The 19,615-nt window shown below is 47.0% G+C and overlaps 1 protein-coding gene across 1 annotated transcript; it reads left to right on the forward strand.

Moving 5' to 3' along the window:
- The first annotated feature begins 6,541 nt into the window (after positions 1-6,541).
- Positions 6,542-7,623, forward strand: SF3B5 (splicing factor 3b subunit 5). Its single transcript, XM_084262125.1, has one exon. It carries the CDS (start codon positions 6,725-6,727, stop codon positions 6,983-6,985), a length of 261 nt encoding a protein of 86 aa, XP_084118251.1. The 5' UTR covers positions 6,542-6,724; the 3' UTR covers positions 6,986-7,623.
- The last annotated feature ends 11,992 nt before the right edge of the window (positions 7,624-19,615 follow it).

The following is a 19,615-nucleotide window of genomic DNA, read 5'->3' on the forward strand; positions in this document are numbered from 1 at the left end:
CAATCTAATTACACTGTGGTGCACAAAGCTGTTTCTCAAACACATACAGAAGGAGGAGGAGTGCATCGTGGCGATACGTTCACAAACAAGCAATAGAGTGGGAAGCTACTAGTCCGAATCTCTGTGCTCCATAAGTTGCGCCCAGGCAAGGGCAGGTCACAGATTTATTCAGCCAATTAACCTGATCAGGACCGTAATGTTTTCACTCTGCCACCATGCAACAACAGTGTACCACGGAATACATTATTTTAAAAATGCTCTAGGGACTTTTGATAAAGCTTAGTGCATAACTCTGACAGCATGTGATGCCACCAAACCAAACCAAAAATATCTCAATAATGTTGAAAGTGACATTAAACCCAGCTGGTTTTCAATCCAATGTTTTAATTTTGTTATGCCTCCTGTCCCATGTTGTGATGCAACTTATCAAAGCCTAAGTGTGGCACTGCCCAATACCAAATGATGCCTCTCCCAAATGTCAGGCCAAGATAATTTTTCAGCAGTGAATTTCTCCAGTTGCAGTCTGCTTTAAAACAATAATGATTCCCTTTTCCAAATAGGAGCATTGATATGCAGCAGCTTAATGTTTATGCTTTCAGTGGTATGACACAGAGTATTGCTTCTTTTCCTATTTTTTATTCCACATTCGTCGAATCATAGAATCACAGAATCCCAGACTGGAAGGGACCTCAAAGATCATCTGGTGCAACCTTTCATGGCAAAAGCTCCATGTAGACAAAAGCATCATCTAGGCAAGATGGCCCAGAACCCTGTCCAGATCAATCTTCAAAGTGTCCAGTGTTGGGGTATCTGCCGTTTCCCTGGAGAGTCTGATCCCAGTGGCTGATTGTTAAGTTTAGAACTTAACCATGCTTGCAGGGACTGTATTTCCTGTCTCAGAATCACAGAATCATAGGGGTTGGAAGGGATCTCAAGAGATCATTGTGTCCAACCCCCCTGCCAAAGCAGGGACAGAAGCAGCAGACAGTCCCAGTATTAAGATATATTCTTACACTGAAGCAGAATCGCAATTCCGACTGCAAGGAAAAATGTAAATTAGAGGTGCTTAGGCAAAACAAGGTAAAGAAAGATACTCGCTTATGAAAAATGCTTTTCACAGGGTGTCTGGAAAAGAAGCAGTAAAAAGATCTTTCATTTGTTACAGGCCAAAGCAAGGGCTTCCCAGGGCTGGTAATGTTGGTAGCCTATAACAGCATCTGAGAAACTGCATGCACTACAAAAAGACTTTTCAGAGTGAATGTGATGACATAGGAAATCTGAGGGAAAAAAAAAAAAGACCATGTAATTAAAGAAAGGGAATTTTTGCAGCCTAAAATTGCTGAGTGCTAACATGACCTCAGCAAATAATGATTTAAGAGCCCCGTTACAGTAGAAGCAACATATTTCTTAAGAAAATGCATACTTAAAAAAAAGTAATTTCCCACATAAAGACCATTAATTTCTTATAATTTTAAAATTTCTAGCACCATTCTTCACAGGCTAATGCAATCTCAAACTTTTTTTCCCTCTCTGAAATGTTATTTGTAGAATAAATCAATGTAGCAAAGAACAGAGGAATTTCTGGGGGAAAACAATTATGGCACATCTCTCCATTTTATCATCGTTTTCTCTATGTGTTGGATTTCTCTGTTAAAATTATTGCATCCCCTTGCTTGTGCATGTGGTGGTTTGAGCCTTATCACTCCACTTCTCAGCTGGGCAGGGAAGAAAATAGATACTGAGAGGCTCAGGAGTCGAGATAAAGACAGGGAGAGATCATCCCGTAATTAGTGTCATGGGCAACACAGACTCAACACGGAATAAAGGAAAGAAAACTCTCTAATTTATGTCACTGCCCTGCAACCCAGTGATACCAGAGTCGGGTAATGAGAAGCGTGACCAGATCTTAAAGCACCTCCCCCCACCCCTCCCTTCTTAGCAGATTTCACTTTAGTCATGATTTCACTCCCTTCCTTCCCCCTGCCCCCACTGTGGCACGTGGAGGGGCAGGGACTGGGGGAATGGGACTTTAGGTCAGTTCCTCACAAGTTGTTTTCCTTCTTTGCCAAGGGGAACATTCCTCACACCATGAGGACCTCTCTTCTGCACCGTGAGGTCACCATAGGAGGCAGGCCTCCACGAACGTCTCAAACATGAGTCCTTTCCCATGGGGCTTCAGCTCTTCACCAGCTGCCCCAGCATGGGTCACTTCTACAGGGTGCAGTGATAAATCACAGAATGTCTTGCAGTCTCTCAGACCCAGACTGCTCCAGCCTGGTCCTCCACAGGGTCACAAACTCGCCTCCAGAAAACCTGCTCCGGTGCAGATCTCTCCCTTGCTCATCTCTATGTCTCTGACTCTCTCCAGGGGCTGCAAGTGCTGGCAGGGGCTTGCTCCAGTGTGGGTCACAGCATCTCCTGCATGTCTCCACCTGCTCCATCCAGTGTGGGGCCTCTCCACAGGCTGCAGGTGGGGTCTCGGCCTTTTCCATGGGCTGCGGGGGAACACCCGCTCCACCACAGGTTTCTCAACAGTCTGCAGTGGCATCTGTCTCTCTGGCACCTGTGGCACCTCCTCCCCCTCCCCTTCACTGGCCTTGGTGTCTGCACAGCTTCTTATATCTTCTCACTCCCTTCTCTGGCGGCATAAAGTAGCTGTTTGCATTTTTTTTTCTCCTAAATTCTCAGAGGCGCTGCGACCATCGCTCATGGGCTCGGCCTTGGTTGGCAACAGCTCTGGCCCTGAGCCAGCTGGTATTTGCTCCCTGGAGCCTGCAGAGAGCTTCTGGCTGCTTCTTGCAGAAGTCACCTGCAGCAGAGGCCACCTTGCAGAAGCCACCTGCAGCACCTGTCTCCATGCAAAGCTCCGACAGTGGGCATTTAGATCTTCACTCTTCCACCCAAAGATCTGAAAACTTGGTTGCATCTTGCAGTGGACAGTCACTCTGTCTTTGTCCATCCAGTGGCCTCCTCTAACCTCTTTATAATTTGGGGGAGCAACCAACTACTGTTTTGTGCAAGAAGAATTTATGCAGGTCCCACCCTGACATCCAGTGGCCGCTGCGTTCATGGCACACTCGGCCATTTGAAACTCTGGCTTGAAGTGATGCGGTTTTAATGTCCAAACAGATTATTTCAGCACTTACCATTATATTTCATGGTATTCAGTACAAAACCCTTGAAATATCCTAAAATGCTAAAATTATTCAGGAATGCTGATCGCACAGGCATATTTCCACTGAGTGACAACTCGCCCTTTGTAAATCTGCATCTGTGCACACCTGCATGCATACATTCATCCTCTCCCTACCCCCTGTCACTTAGAGCATTCCTGAACTTGAAATGAAATGCAGACATTCATTTTGCACGAACCTAAAAAGAAAAGCAAGGGCCAGCAGTAGATTTTTATGTGTGTGTGTGTGAGAAGAAATCAAGGTAAAGTGAAAATATTTTAATATAATTCTTCAAAGCCAGAAGCTTAAACTTTGTATTTTTCAAGTGAACTTTGAAGTTAGGTAATTACTTGTAAATATTTGTTACTTGCCTGTTAGCTGGTAATTTTACTACCCATTTTTTCTTCCTAGCATTGTTAAGATTGCCTGGTGCTCTCAGAGGAGTTTCTGATCAAAGCAAACATACAGCGATGCTTTCATACACATTTTCCCAGAGCCCTGGATGCCTGAATGTGGTGTTTTAATCTGTCTCACTGTCAAGCCTGCTGAAAATTTCAGCCTTACACTTCCCTTGTAGGATGTTTTTTGAACTAGAAGTCTAACACCTGTTTGGTTAATGCAGCTATTAATGCTCCAGGTACCTCCTGCAACAGCTGCAAGAGACGGATAAGCTTCTGGGCATCTTTTTCATTCCGAAGACAGATTATTTTAATCAATACATCTCCTGGCTTAGAGTTTCCATTTGGTAACTTCAAAACAGCTCTGAGATCAGCCCTATGTGTCACTGTGCCAGCACTGATGATCTATCAAAAGTTAGTGCCCTTCATGCCATCCCGCTCTTTAGAAAGACAGCACTCTAAAAAAGAAATGAAAGCTTTCCCATACTCAGAATATGTCTTTCTATATAACAGGATATATAAAAACTCCTGAGGGATTGTGTGTGTTTGGTCTTTCTCTGTTGGTCTCTCTGGAAGCAACCACAGAATCCCAATTGTTGTATCCAGTGGGGTCAAACTGCTTCCTGCTAAGAAAGCCTTGATAGCAATGTCTCAACGGATCCTTATAGTAATAAAAACAACAACAACAAAGACTTCATTTAGTTCTTTGCTCTAAAGGGTAAGGACACATCAGGACATTGTTTTGACATTGTTTTTTGTGGCCTTGGTTTTGTAAGATGCTGACATTTAAACAAGGGGTTTATAATCATCTGGGTTTCTTGGAACATTTCTGTGGATTTCTTTTGACTGCAGAGCATTTACATGAACAGGAAGAAATAGCTCATCATCCTATTGGAAAATTTCTGGCAATGTGTCTTTCCTATTTTAAAGCAAGTAATTAAAACCACTACTATCATATGGAAGCATGACTCATTTCATGCATTTTAAACTTAACATTATGTAAGCTCTCGAAGAGAGCTGGAGAAGAAAGCCGGCTTATTTGATGGATGATAAATTTTATTTCAAGCTCCACTTTGACCAACAAAGATAGGAAATGCAATTTATCCTTTCTGTGGGTTTCATATCAGTTTGTGAGTTCAACATTCATGTAAAATGCTACCTGCAGATGCTGTACCTTTCTCTGTACAGACCTCTTGTAGGAGAGCTACCATCGAAAACACTGTGTTGCCCTGGTTGCCCCGAAGGAAGGGCTAGCGAAAATCACAGAATCACAGAATTGTAGGGGTTGGAAGGGACCTCGAGAGATCATCAGGTCCAACCCCTCTGCCAAAGCAGCTCCCTAGCTCATATTACACAGATAGGTGTCCAGACGGGTCTTGAATATCTCCAGAGAAGGAGACTCCACCACCTCCCTGGGCAGCCTGTCCCAGGGCTCTGTCACCCTCACTGGGAAAAAGTTCTTCCGCATGTTGGTGCAGAACTTCTGTGCTCCAACTTGCAGCCATTGCCCCTTGTCCTGTCCCCACAGACCACTGAAAAGGGGCTGGCTAATTCCCCCTGCATTCCATGCTTAAGATACTTATAGACTTTAATTAGATCCCCCCTTAGTCTTCTCTTCTCATGACTGAACAGTCCCAGCTCACTCAGCCTTTCCTCACAGTGGAGATGCTCCAGGCCCTTAATCATCTTCGTGGCCCTTCTCTGGACTCTTTCCAGGACATCCCTGTCTTTTTTATACCAGGGAGCCCAGAACTGGACACAATACTCCAGGTGGGGCCTGACCAGGGCAGAGTAGAGGGGGAGGATCACCTCCTTTGACCTGCTGGCCACACTCCTCCTGATGCACCCCAGGATCCCAGTGGCTCTCTTAGCCACTGAAGCACACTGCTGGCTCATGGCCAACCTGTCATCAACCAGGACCCCCAGGTCCTTTTCCACAGAGCTCTTCTCCAGCAGGTCATACCCCAGCCTGTACTGATACAAATGGTTGTTCCTCCCCAGGTGCAAGACTTTACACTTGCTTTTATTGACCCTCATCTGGTTTCTCCCTGCCCAGCTCTCCAGCCTGTCCAAGTCTCTCTGGATGGCAGTGCAGTGTTCCTGCGTGTCAGCCACTCCTCCCAGCTTTTTATCATCGGATACTTGCTGAGGAGTGGTTTAGGTTGCTTTGGGCAACTCCTGGCTATTTTTATGGCAGCTTTTTGTTTCTTCAGAGCCAGACTTCCTGCATCACTTGTTTAGGAAGCAAAACCGAGATGTGGTTAATACACATGGGGCTGGGACATGCTGCGGCCTGGAGTGTGATCCCCGGGGGTCTGCTGTCCTCTCTGCTGGAGCCTCCTGGGAACTCTCAGGTGACGTTCCCCACGACCCAGCGCATCTTTGCAAGCCATTGGAGTTGAAACTGGAGCACCTTTGAGGTCCCTTCCAACCAAAACCCTTCTGTGAGCAATTCCCTGGGTGTTTAGGAGCCAGATGTGGTAGCACCAGCTGCTTGGATTCTGGGGTGAGCTCGACTGTCGCTACAATGCAGGAGCCGCACCTTTGCTTTGCAAAGGACAGCCAGGCTTCAGGCGCAGCCTTGTGCCACTCTGGGGAAGCAGAGGTCCCGAAGGAGTCGCTAATGCCCGAGGACGTACTTTAAAATGGCGGTGTGTTACTGGTGCCAGCCCTGGGGGTGTTAAGTGGCATTTGGCGTACTAATGGATCAGCCAATTACAGCAATTAAACCAGGGGGTAAATTTATTTGTTCCAGATGATGCTCATATTTAAGCATGGCCCGGCCGGCACTGCCGCCATAGCACGCACTCGGGAGCCGAGCCGAGCGGGTCCGCGCCCCCCCGCCCAGTGTTCCCCATGGCTGCGCGGGGCGGGGCATAGACTACAACTCCCGTCATCCCTTTCAGGGGCGCATGTGTGTCCTGCCCCGCTCGCGGGCGCGCTCCCAGCGCGCACCGCGGCAGGAAGGCGGGTTGGTCGGGCTGGTAGTTTCCAGTGAGTGCGGGCCGCGGGTAACCGGCACCGGCACCCGCACCCGGGAGAGAGTTGCCGCGTCTCTGCTGAAGGGGTGGAAGGGGGATCCCGTGCGCGAGGACACGTCGCTGCCGCTCGCCATTTCGCTCAGCGTCTCCCCGCAGCTCCCGGGCCGCCGCCATGACGGACCGGTACACCATCCACAGCCAGCTGGAGCACCTGCAGTCCAAGTACATCGGGACGGGCCACGCCGACACCACCAAGTGGGAGTGGCTGGTGAACCAGCACCGGGACTCGTACTGCTCCTACATGGGCCACTTCGACCTGCTCAACTACTTCGCCATCGCCGAGAACGAGAGCAAGGCGCGCGTCCGCTTCAACCTCATGGAGAAGATGCTGCAGCCCTGCGGGCCGCCCGCCGACAAGCCCGACGAGTCCTAGCCCGCCCCGCCCGCGTCCCGGCCCCGCTGCGGCGTGCCCCGGGGGCGGCTTGGCCGGAGCCAGCGGTGGCGGCTCAGCCGCCTGCGAGCCGGGGCCGAGCCCCGCGCCGCCGGGCTGCCGATACACCGGCGGGAAGATCCCGGGAGCGGCCGTTGTGAGCCCGGGGAGCCTTGGAGCCCGGGGCCCCTCGGTGCTCCTCCTGGTCCCTCCGCTCGTCTCACGCGTGGGACTCTCGCAGGGTTCTGGCGGGAAAGAGTTCGGTGACGTGCCGCTTCTGGGCAGCCTCCTTCTTCGGCCTGCGACAGCGTTCGGATTCTTTTCGAATGGAAAATAATAAAATTACGGGGCATTTCTAACGGTTTGGTAATCTGCTGGTACGAGTTCTTTGTTCTGCAGGCAGTGCTCGCTGGTAAGCATTTCGGTACAACCGAAGTGCAAGTCTCGGGTACTCTACTAATGTTTTCCCTGCCGAGGAGAGCCTTGCATCCTTACCCAAACCCTGCTGTGGGGAGGGAGAGGAAGCTTGCTGACGCTCAAAGGGTTTGATTTATTGTTAGCATTTACTGTGTGGCATGATTTGTTGAACAAGTCAGTTGCTCTGCTTCAAAACTCAAAAAGAGTGGCTTTTTTATTAAATAACTTTTCTTGCCTCATCTTTTTTGCTTGTACTTTGAATTTTCCAAACCTTGATTTTTTTTTTTTTTTCTGGTTCGACTTGGCTATTTTTATTTTTACTGATGTTTTATAGTGGTCTAGCAATTTTTTTTTTAAATACTTTTTTTTTAAATACTTTTTTTTTTTAATATTACACTAAAGTGGACCACCGTGGGATTAGACACTGTTAATGTGGAATAGGTGATGCAGAGGATTCGGAAAAGTTCAACTACTTTGACAGATTTTGAAATTTCTCTTTCCTTCACGAGAGAAACGTGAAGGTCACTGCTGCTTTGAAGTGAAGTGCTTTGAGGTGGCACAGTCTTAGATGGGACAGCAAACTGAACTGACTTTCATTTTTCACTTAGGCTAGTCTTTCTATTCACTTGTCATAGTAAAAATAAATTTGGAGTTCTAATGAATGGGAAGTCATAGAATCATAGAATTGTAGGGGTTGGAAGGGACCTCAAGAGATCATCGGGTCCAACCCCCCTGCCAAAGCAGCCCCCTAGGACATATCACTCAGATAGGCGTCCAGACGGGTCTTGAATATCTCCAGAGAAGGAGACTCCACCACCTCCCTGGGCAGCCTGTCCCAGGGCTCTGTCACTCTCACTGTGAAAAAGTTCTTCTGCATGTTGGTGCGGAACTTCCTGTGCTCCAACTTGCAGCCCTTGCCCCTTGTCCTGTCTCCACAGACCACTGAAAAGGGGCTGGCTGATTCCCCCTGCATCCCCTGCTTCAGATAATTATAGACTTTAATTAGGTCCCCCCTTAGTCTTCTCAAGGCTGAAGAGTCCCAACTTACTCAGCCTTTCCTCATAGGGGAGATGTTTCAGGCCCTTAATCATCTTCGTAGCCCTTCTTTGTACTCTCTCCAGGACATCCCTGTCCTTTTTATACCAAGGAGCCCAGAACTGGACACAATACTCCAGGTGAGGCCTGACCAGGGCAAAGTAGAGTCCTCAGTGTAAAACTCATAGATAGGTTACTCATAGATAGGAGAAATGAAGCATTCTTGTTTCTGTCAGGAGTGTTGTAACTGAAGGGGGGTGGTTTTCTGCTCATCTTTGAACTTTCCAATGTAAAAAAAAAAGTGTTTACTGGTTCCATTAAGACTGTATTCAAGCATAATAAGGATTTTTTTTTCTTAAATTACTATCTCATCACACTATTTTATGTGATGAACTTGCACAGAGTCTTTGAGTTTTAAAACTAAGCAATTTACAATACTAAAGTAAGAAAAAGCATACTAGCTCCCGGGGCCATGTTGAAGTCAGTGCATCCGTCTTCAGAAGAATTCCGAGATGGCATTTTTCCAGTTCTGTTGCACATACTGAGGTGAGGGTGAGGTGGTTCTAAGTAAGTTTTACCAGCAGTTTTGTGGAGAACCACTGTAACTTTCAGTACATGATGGGCTTCTGTAGAAAACTCTTTTACTTCCCATGCAAGCTGGTGCAGGTAATTTGAAGAGAATCTTCTCTGTTCCTTGCATGCTGAGGAAAGTGGCTGAAAGTTTTTTCCTTGAGTTCAGTTACTTGAGCAGCATACCATGCTGTGTCACAAAAAAAAAAGCACAACAATTTGTATCTAAATCAAGCAGGTTTCCTGTTACTGTTAATAAAAGTCTGCAACCAAACCCTAGAAACTTGCCTTCTCCCTTCACAAAGGGGCAGTGAGCTGAGTGGGAAAGGGGTGGTGTGGGAGAGTCCCAGCAGGAAGGCTGCTGCCCTGTTTTCTCTTGCCTCACAGCCACTCTGTCTGCAGAGGAGAAAATACCCAAAACACCAATTACTTGACAGTGTTTCTCCATGAGTAGCTCCATCAGGTGTGTTGCCTGCTGACAGCCAGCCTGCAGTGGGTGTGTGGCAGAGATACCTTAGTTAAACTGCCAGTGGGGAAGGAGCTTGAGCCTCAGTGTAGGGATAGAGGACCTGGAGGGGCTGGAGTGAGAATACAGATGCTCTTGTTGAGGGTTAGAAACTCAACTTAAAATGAGATGAGCCTTGAATCTCTTACATGGAAGGAAGAAAAGAACCTATGCAACTTAAATCCTGCATAAATTAGAACTTGGAAGCACTTCAGGGAAGGTCTCTGAGTGTGAACTGCTACCAGCTCTGTCCGTGGATATTGTCAGTACTCTGAATACATTTTAAAATGAACCTATGATGCACAATTAAGGATTAATGCCTCCTGGCAGCCAACTCTTTGTTGTAAAGTCCGAGGAGCCTTCAGGGACAATTTGGAGTTAGGTGGTGAGTGAGCTTGCTGGTTCTGCTGGGTATACTGACTCAAATCCTGGTTAAGCAGGTGCCTTTGTTTTAGCATGGTTGGAAGAGGTGGTTCAGGACTCCATACCAAGTAACAACTCTGAATGTTACAAACACTTCCTTACAAAAGAAAGCCAAAGAGAAGTTAGAGATCCAAAGAATTCAGCACAAGCTTGAAGAGACTTGGGACATTTTTTTTTTGATTACGGTATTTTTCCTAAATCCCAAAACATTTTTGAAACCAGCAAAGACCAGTGAGCTCTTCTACATTTTAATACCAGAAAAGGTGATGCACCCTAAGAAGAGAGTTAGCTACCCATCCCACTGGGGCACATTGGGTTTTTACTGCTGTCCTGATTGAAAGGGGAAGGGTATTTATAAATGGGCTTAAATATATATAAAAGCAGTATAGCTTTAACTGGGCTTCCCTTTGTCATCTCCCTTGTTTTCCTGAGTTTATGTAGCTTAACTTCAAGTAGTGTAAAACATGAGAAGTGCAAACTATTTTCATCATGATGTGTGTTGTATTTGGAAAGAAGGAATTTCATCTCCTTTTGTTCTGCTCGTTAACATATGTTTGTAAATTCTCTGTACAGTAGAATATACATGCACTTTTAAATCTAATAGATACTCTTTATAGTATTTAATGACTGCTTAGCTAAAAACAGAACACTGAAAGGGTGAATTCATTGAGAAGTAGGAGGATGGCAGATGAAAGGATAAAGGTTTGCTTCTGGAGCCTTAATTAATTACAGGTGATTCAAGAGAAGACAAACCTAGCTTGACTCTTACAGAGAAAACATGCACACTTCTTGCTGAGAGAGTTTATTTTACTCATAAGTGGAATATACTTAATCTAGAAAATGTTACCATGGGAGTGCACTACCACCTTCATTTTTAATGATTTTTGTTACTACTCTCTTCACAGTGTGTCTGCCTTTTATTCCAGGTGAGATCTACTAATTATTTTATAAAGAAATTATAAATGTTCTAGAATTACCATTCAGCAAGTGATTTTTTAAAAAAAAATAATTTATTTTTTTGCTACACCAGAGGGCAGCAGATGATACTGAAAGTCAACTCAGGGTGCAGATACCAGAATTGCATGTTATATTGCTAAGTTCCTTTGAAAAAATAGATGGATGCTTAGAGGAAAATGCTGAAATAGGAAGAAATAATTAATCTTTACCTATGGGATAGTTTGAAGATTCCAAACAGATACTATACCTTTTACTCACCATGGGTGAACAGGGAAACACAGGTGTGGTGGTTTGGCCCTGGCTGGAGGCCAGATGCCAACCAAAGTTGATCTGTCACTCTCCTTTTCAGCTGGACAGGGGAGAAAATATCTATTGAGGGGCTCAGGAGTCGAGATACGGACAGGGAGAGATCACTCTGCAATCAGCATTCATGGATTGTGTTGAAGAACATAGCTGTCCTACTGTCCTTCAGCTGTGTCACTGCCAGGACAACATTGCATGTAGAACATTCAGGCCTTTAGCTGTTATTTCTCTCATCTCAATTTTGAAGAACATCCACAGCACGAAACTCATGAAAGAAGGATAAAAAGTTTGAGGATGCGAGTATGCATAGCACCCATCACCTCCTGCTTTTGCAGAGAAACCTTCACAATATTACTGTCTCAAAGCAGGCTCTTTGACCTATGGAATGGCAAACCCCACAAGAACTGTGAGAAAAACCCTTCTTTAGTATTTCTTTCTTCTGTCTGGTATGTCTGTAAAGCATCAGTCTGGTGAAAACCCAACCAAGCCAAGCTCTTTTCTGTTGTCTTAGCGTGATAGCGTGATTTCCTGACACATGCTTGTGCTTGCAGGTAAGGCTGGGGGTTAGGCTTGGGCTGAGCTAAGGCTGGTGCAGGAACCTTCTGAACTTGGCAGTATTTTATGTCCTATTTGGTATAAATAAATACTGAAAAAACAAATTTATGATGCTGATGAACGGTGAAGAGCGGACTTGTGCTTTCTGTTTTCTGGGGCAGGGTACTGCTATTCTAAGTCAGTACTTGGATACCCTGAGTAGCATGCATGTAGGTTGACAACCCTGCATGGTATCACTGGGTTGGACCTGGTTGAGCAGGGCCTCCATGAGCTGTCCTGAGAGTGTGGCAGACCTGTCCACAGACTGGGAAAGTGGCATGTGCCCAGGCCAGAGCTCTGGGACATTGCTAAGGAGCTGCAACAGACCCTTGAACAAGTGGCTGTAAAACCTGTTTGTTAAAGAGCTATATGCTGCCTTTGGTTGCTTCTTCAAATGTTTCCCTTCTAAGCAATTGGTCCCAAAGCAGCTATTTGCAAACAAGTCTGTGAACAATTTAACTTACTCCACTGCAGAGCTCACTGCAGCCGTCCTGGAATGACCCTGGGAAGCTGGAGTGAGCGAGCGCCTTGGCAGACAGCTCCCCCAGCACTCTGCTTTGTGATTTTATTCCCAGGATTTTGTCTGCTTGTTTATGATGAGGCTTTAAGGGAAAGAGATGATCCATATGTTCATCAGGCAAGCGGCAGAGCACAGCTAGGCCTGTGGGATCTCAGCAGCAGTATAGGATGGCCATCTTGATGGAAAGTCAAGACTTGAGGCAGTGCAGGGTCACAGCCTGGCCCTGCGAGGCTTTGCTCCCTTGCAGGCTAGAATTTCCCAACCAGCACTTGGATATTCAGCCTGTTAGTCACCCAGACCTGGATCTTATCCAGCTTTTGACACCTTAGCAGAAACTTCCTATTGAATTGCAGAGGGAGCTTCAGGTACTCAGCTTCATCTCACTGGATCAGGCCTTTGGTTGATTTCTCATCTCTGCTGATGAACTTTTGTACCCTGCTCTTCAGTCGGTGAAGGAACAAGAATATATTTTGGGTGGGTTTTTCTCTTTTTGAACGAGAGATCCATATTGCAGCTGCCTTTACCACAGCCAAAACGTGGTGAAGTCAGATATCCAGCTTTGTGGCTTGGTTTTAACTAGATGGTCATCTCGTATTACCCTGTGGACCACAGGGATCATTTTGGTCAGTAAGCAGAGAACATGGGCCTCATCCTGCCCTGTGTATCACTCTAAGCTGCTGTTTTCTTCCATGTATGGGGCATGGTGCAGATGAGGCAAGGAAAAGCCAGACTTCAAACTGAAAATTAATTGAAGCATCATTCCTCAACAGATGCACCTTTCCAGCGAGACTGACAGCGCCAGCAGAGAGCAAGTGGGCTCAAGTCAGTGATGTTTGAGGACAGTGTTAAGTCACTGTCTTTTGGATATGATACACATTCACTTGGAAATGAAGAGGTAAGGGACAATAGGGCTGAGCCATTACAGTGCTTATAATAATTCTTAGATGAGAGATCTCATGTCTCCTGCTGCCCATACAGCCGTTAGCTCTAAGCCTTTTGCTGAAATCTTGTCTCCTCCCACCACTTCTCCAAGGACACTACCAGCATGTCATGAACCAGGGACAGAGTACTTTTCTTGGCAAAGCTGAACAGAGCTTCAAGAGTTGTCTACACAAAACAAATAAGGGAGGATGTGAATGCAAAGTAAAATGCCATTTTCTGTCTGTCACTCTGTGGCGATGCTCTTTACCTGCAATAAAGTTATTTTAAACTGAAGGTAAGGGCTTGGGAACAAGTTACTTGTGATAAATTGACTGTGTGGACGCAGCAGCTGCTCTTTAATGCTTATTGCACGTTCTCACTTCAGCAAGGTCTGCCTCTTTCCTTGGAGGCACTCTCCTTGGCAACACTGAGGCACTGCAGGAAAAGAAGAAACACAAGGGAGCAGGAAAAATGGTCAGGCAGCTGCCAATGGTCAGAGTGCTGCCAATTCAAACCCTGATTCCCCGTGCCGTATGTCTCATGTCTTTGGTGTGAGCTATTTGGGAAACTGACTGCAGCAACTCGGGATAAGTCTCTCCTGCTGAAGGGTAAGAGTGCCTTGGCAGACTGGGCAGGAAAGGGCTGCAGAGAATTTAGCAGGGCCCTGTTACTGGGTCCCAAAGACGTAGGGGATGGCAGCCAAGATGCAGCAGGATGCTTACCGGTATCTCCCATTTCTCACTGGTGGGCAGGTGAGAAGATGGCTTAAGGAACCCAGGATTAATATGCCCACAAAACAGTTCCCTTCAGCTTCACCTGGTTGGTTTTGGGGGATCATTTAAAGAGGTTTTGTTAGGAAAGCAGTAGCTGCCAGTCACAACCAGAATGTGTTGGCTTTGTTTGCCAGGTGAGGTGGAACTGCATTTGCCTCTGCAGAATGGGGCAGGGGTGCTGTGATATGTTTCCAAGGGCACACTGCACCCTTGCTTCTCCCACACACTTCACCAGCACTCTGTTTACAGACAACCACCTGAGGCACCTGAAATCTTTGTAATTGCTGGAAAGGCATTCACACTTCAGAGGGAAGCTACAGCCTTTGGTGACCTGTTCCTTTTCTCTCTTGGACATGTGTCCCTCTGTGCTACCACAGTGTAGGGCACACAAGGTGAATTGAAGGAGTAACTGGGTTTTCTCCAGTTTTGTGCTTGGATTGGAGACTATCCTCATCTAATCCTGCAGCTCTGCTTGCAGGTTTTCTTTGGTTACCTGCCAAGGGTCCATCAGAGGTAGCTGTGTCCCATCCATGTTAGTGCACAGGGCTACACTGGGGGTTGCAGGAATGTTGCTGTTAACTGTGTGCCCAGGGAGCAGAGCCAAAGTGCCACTGTTCTTTCCCAAACTGTGGAATGAATGAATTCCTCTCTGACCTCCTTCAGGTATCACTTTATTCACTGTGTCACACAATCACAGAATCACACACAAGGTTGGAAGAGACCTTTGAAGATCATCGAGTCCAACCATTCCCCTCCTAAGCTAAACCATATCCCTAAGTACCTCATCTACCCTTTGTTTGAACACATCCAGGGAAGGTGACTCAACCACCTCCCTGGGCAGCCTGTTCCAGGCCCTGACAACTCTTTCAGTAAAAATCTTTTTTCTAATATCCAATCTAAACCTGCCCTGGCACAGCTTCATGCCATTTCCCCTTGTTCTATCTTCTGTCTGTGTCCCTGATGTCAACAGGACTCTGAGTGAGAGCTCATCGCTGAGCTTGACTGTTGGCCTTGGTGTGGCCTCAGTGCAAACCATCGCACCCCCCTCCTTACTCAGTCTTCTGTCCATCCTTTCCATCCCATTTTTCCACTGTGAGCAGCCAATTACTCTGTGACACACCACCCATAGTAATAGCCCTGTTTTGCTGCTGCTTGACATGCCAGCCACGCAACAGTTCTTCCTGGCACTGATGCCTCAGTTTCCTTCTTTTAATGATGTTTGAGGAGAAAAAAAAATCTCACTTTGGCAAAGCCCATTAGCCTATGAATAATTGCTCTACTTCAGGCTGTCAGCAAGCAACTGGTTTGTGTCAGCTGCCCAGAGGAATAATTCGGGGAAGTCTGCAGCTCCAAATGAGTTCTCTATATACACATTCTGAGAGGCATGTGCATGAGAACCACAGGCCCTGGCTGGAGACCTTCCCAAACTGAATTCTCCCCTACAGTCACTGTGTCTAAACAGTGAAATGCCATCTGTGGAGTTTCTAAAGGCCGTCTGTCTAGACAGGGAGCAGTAACTCTGAGTAGCTTCTCTGCAGTGCCAGGGTCCAGGCGGTGATAAATTACCCACAAGCACGTTGCAAGGTTGGGCACTGGAGTGACATGATGCAACCCGTTGTCACCTGCTGATGTGCTGCTGCTCATGGGAAACTGCCTCCCTCGCTGCTCCAGTGAGCTGGCAGCTGCCTCACCAGTGAGCAGCAGGCTGCCAGGTGCTTTGCCAGCTGTGGGTGCCCACACCAGGATTCAAAGGGCTGGCTTCTTCCAGGGAACTTAGCTGGATGAACAGTATACTGCTCTAGTTGCCTTTTATGCTTGTGGTCCCTGGAGATCATCCCAAATCCTGCAGTCAGGCTCCCAGGAGCACAGTTTGTACACCATACCAGGCTCAGTGTGTAGAGCAGCATGCAGCACACTTGCATGTAGGCCAGTCCTGCAGGGTTGTGTCATTTCTGGGACCACAAGGGCATCCTTCAGCTCCCCATAGTGCCCTGACTCATTTCCCCACATCTTCCAGCTCCTCCAACGAGGGAAGCACAGTTTCCAGCATCACCTCCTTCCCCACACACTGCTGGTAGGTGGGATGCAGTGCAGGGAAGGACCTGTTGCTGGGAGCCACTCAGAACGTATCATTGTGGACAGGACTGAAGCTGATTACCTGGAAGGGAATTTTTTCCCTCCACATGGATTTTGTGGTGCAGGGAGAGGGAGCATTATGAGAAGGAGAGGAGTGGTGAGGACAAGGCCTTTTTGGCACTTGTGTGGCAGTCCGTACACTGTAATGCAGGACAGGCTGGATCCAGCTCTTCTCCTACCTTCCAAAACACACATCCAAATTGCTCTTTAAAGCTGTCTATGTTTTATTATTTTCATTCTCATGACATAGGAACAGAGCCTCGGGGCTTTTAGGAGCAGCAGCGGTAAAAAAAACCTCAGGATGAGCTGAATCTGTGTGTGTCTCTGTGTGTGTGTGTGTGTGTGTGTGTGTGTGTGTGTGTGTGTGTGAGAATTATACACAGACAGGGCCAGCAGTTGGATAATGTATTTTTAAGTGCTGCTGCTTCCAAGTACCATCATGGCACACTCCAGATTTCTATCTTTCCCTTAAAAACCAAAGGAAGGCTGGTTTGGCTTCAACATCTGTCTTCTAGACGCTATGAAGTTGCGGCTTATGAAAAAAACACTATTCCCAAGGATGCTGCTTCGTTTATCATTTCACATTGTGGAGATGCGCTGTGGAGGTGCAGAGCCCACAAACAACCCCCTCACCTTCTTGTAACCACACTGCAATCTCTTGGCAGATGTGCCAGAAACAAGTACATGCCAGAATAAAAACTCAGAAAGGACAGGGGTCTGCACCACAGGTCCTGCAACAGCTCGAGCTCTCAGAAGCAGCAGCAGCTCTCATCCTTCTGTTTTCATTCTGCTTTTCAAATGAGTTCATTTAACATGGTGGGATGGTTGTACCTACTGGGGAAGGCTGTTGTGTGTACCTGGAAGAGGGCCCTGTAACACCCATGTCTGATTATTTTCTGCTTCAAATCCCTCCTTTATATATTTGTTGGTTACAGTACTTCCAAATACTGCACAGTGGTTAGATGCTGAGTGAGATGGCCACTCCTCAGTCTCTCTCACTGTTTCTTCACGCTTTTCCACATCTTTCTGCAGTCACACTGTGCTCCAGCCTGTGGTTAGACCTTTGATGGTTATGGGGCTTGTTTTGTTCCGTTGATGCTCACTACTGAGTGCTACTCTCTGACACCTACTACTGGGAAAAGAGAGAAAACAGCTTAAAGTAGCAAGATTAAGTTATTTGGTAGTTGGCTATATGGGCTTTGAGCATTCAGCAGCTCTATCTGTGTGTTTTCCCCCATTCAATTGGTCCCTGTTTCGTACCACCCAGGTGCTTGGGGTTTCCTTTACCAGGGGTGCAGGATTTAATGCCCTGAGGTGGGGCTGGCTGGGCTGCCACCAGCTGCACAGGCATTGCCAAGTGAGTTGCAAAATTATGGCAGCTGGAAGCCCCAATCCCCACTGCCCAAGCAAGGTGACAGCCCCACAGGAGGGCTGGACAAGCATAGAGGGGGAATTCCAAAGCTGCTGGTCTTCCAGCACCCACCCTGCCAGCAGTGGGGCCCAGACCAGACCCCAGGCATCTCCTGAGCATCCTGTGCACCTACTGGCTTCTGCTGTGCCCTGGATGGGTGACACAAAGCTGTCACCCTAGTCCCTCTCTCCCTCCTTGTGCTGGTTTTGGCTGGGATAGAGTTAATTTTCTTCTCAGTAGCTGTGATGGGGCTGTGCTTTGGGTTGGTGCTGGAAACACTGTTGATAACAGAGGGATGTTCTCATTACTGCTGACCAGTGCTTACACAGAGCCAAGGCCCTTTCTGCTGGGACACCCCGACCCCACCAGAGAGGAGGCTGGGGTGCACAAGAAGCTGGGAGGGGACACAGCCAGGGCAGCTGACCCCAAATGACCAGAGGAATATTCCATACTGTATAACATCACACTCAGCACATAAAGCTGTGGGAAGAAGAAGGCAGAGGGCAATGTTTGGAGTAATGTCGTTTGTCTTCTCAAGTAACCACTGTGTGTGACAGAGTCCTGCTTTCCTGGGGATGGCTGAACACCTGCCTGCCCATGGGCAGTGGTGGATTAATTCATTGTCTTTGCTTGTGTGCACAGCTTGTGCTTTACCTATTAAACTGTCTTTAGCTCAACCCACAAGTTCTCTCACTTTTACTCTTCCAATTCTCTCTCCCATCCCACCAGATGGGGAATGAGTGAGGGACTGTGTGGGGCTTCACTGCTGGCTGGGGTTAAACCATGGTACTTCTACCCTGCTCCCATTTTTGGCCTCTCCAGGTGCCAAAAGGCGGACAGGAGACCTCCACTGCCAAGCTGCCCATGCACATACTGTGGCTGAATTCAGGCACTGTGCCATTGGTCAGTGGAAAGCTGACAAAGTGGCAGAGTGTAGAAGATGTCAGTGCTACAGCTCTGACAAAATGGAGGATGTCATTAAAGGTCTTTTCTGGGCTCTCCCAAGGTAATACCTGAGTACATCATGCTGCGAAATTTTAACATTTCCATGTGTATTTTTGTTTGCTCCAATGAAACAAAAAACCAAAATAGTGAAAGGTTTTGTGCAACAAGGTATTCCAAACTGTTTTGGTTAGGAATAGCTGAAAGGTGAAGTTTATTTTATGGAATGACAGTTTACACCAAGTGAAGGAAATGGAATCCAACATAATAAAATCACCTGAAATAAAACACTATGATGCCTTTTAAAACAATTTTTGTTGACACTTTGATGAAGATAACACAGGCTTCTGAAATATTTCAAGTGTGGTTAAGGCATTTTTCTACTTCAACCTTATGACAACTGCTGGTTTTGCTTTAGTTTCTTTCTGCACTTTAGCCATTCACCAGAAGATGGGGCTTAATGTCTTGTAAGTGAACTAGAATCGAAATTTTAAAAAGTCCTTTGGATTCAAGGCCTTGAATGTGGCTTTACTCCTCCCTGTTTTGCAGAGGAAATCCTTCTGGATTGTCATGACAGCTCCCTGAGCCCTAAAACCGCAATCTCGGGAGTCTTAAATGGCCCCAGCCTGTCTGGTCCCAGGGCAATCTAGTTAAGCCACAACATCATCACCTAAGACGCATCAAAGTCTATAATTCTTGCCCCAAGCGAGAGGAGCATTGTATCATCCATGGAGATGCTACTGACTCTCTTCAGGTTGGGAGGAGCTGTTGACTCTGTTGAGGGTAGAGAAGCCTTACAGAGGGACCTGGACCGATTGGAGAGCAGGGCAATCACATCAGCATGAAGTTTAACAACAACAAGTGCCACATCCTGCCGCTGGAAAGGGGCAACCCTGGCTGCACACACAGGCTGGGGGATCAGACACTGGAGGCCAGCCATGCTGAGAGGGATTTGAGGGGGTCTTGGTTGACAGCAAATTAACCATGAGCCAGCTGTGTGCCCAGGCAGCCAGGAGGGCCAATCATATCCTGGGGTGCATCAAGCACGGCATTGCCAACCAGTCCGGGGAGGTGACTGTCCCAATCTACACGGCACTTGTGTGGCCTCACCTTGAGTACTGTGTGT

The sequence above is a fragment of the Gallinula chloropus genome (genome assembly GCF_964237585.1).
Source record: "Gallinula chloropus genome assembly, chromosome: 3".
In the NCBI taxonomy this organism is placed as follows: Eukaryota; Metazoa; Chordata; class Aves; order Gruiformes; family Rallidae; genus Gallinula; species Gallinula chloropus.

What these genes read in the sequence shown, in the direction of transcription:
- SF3B5 (XM_084262125.1), top strand. Translation starts at nt 6,725, where the DNA reads ATGACGGACCGGTACACCATCCACAGCCAGCTGGAGCACCTGCAGTCC.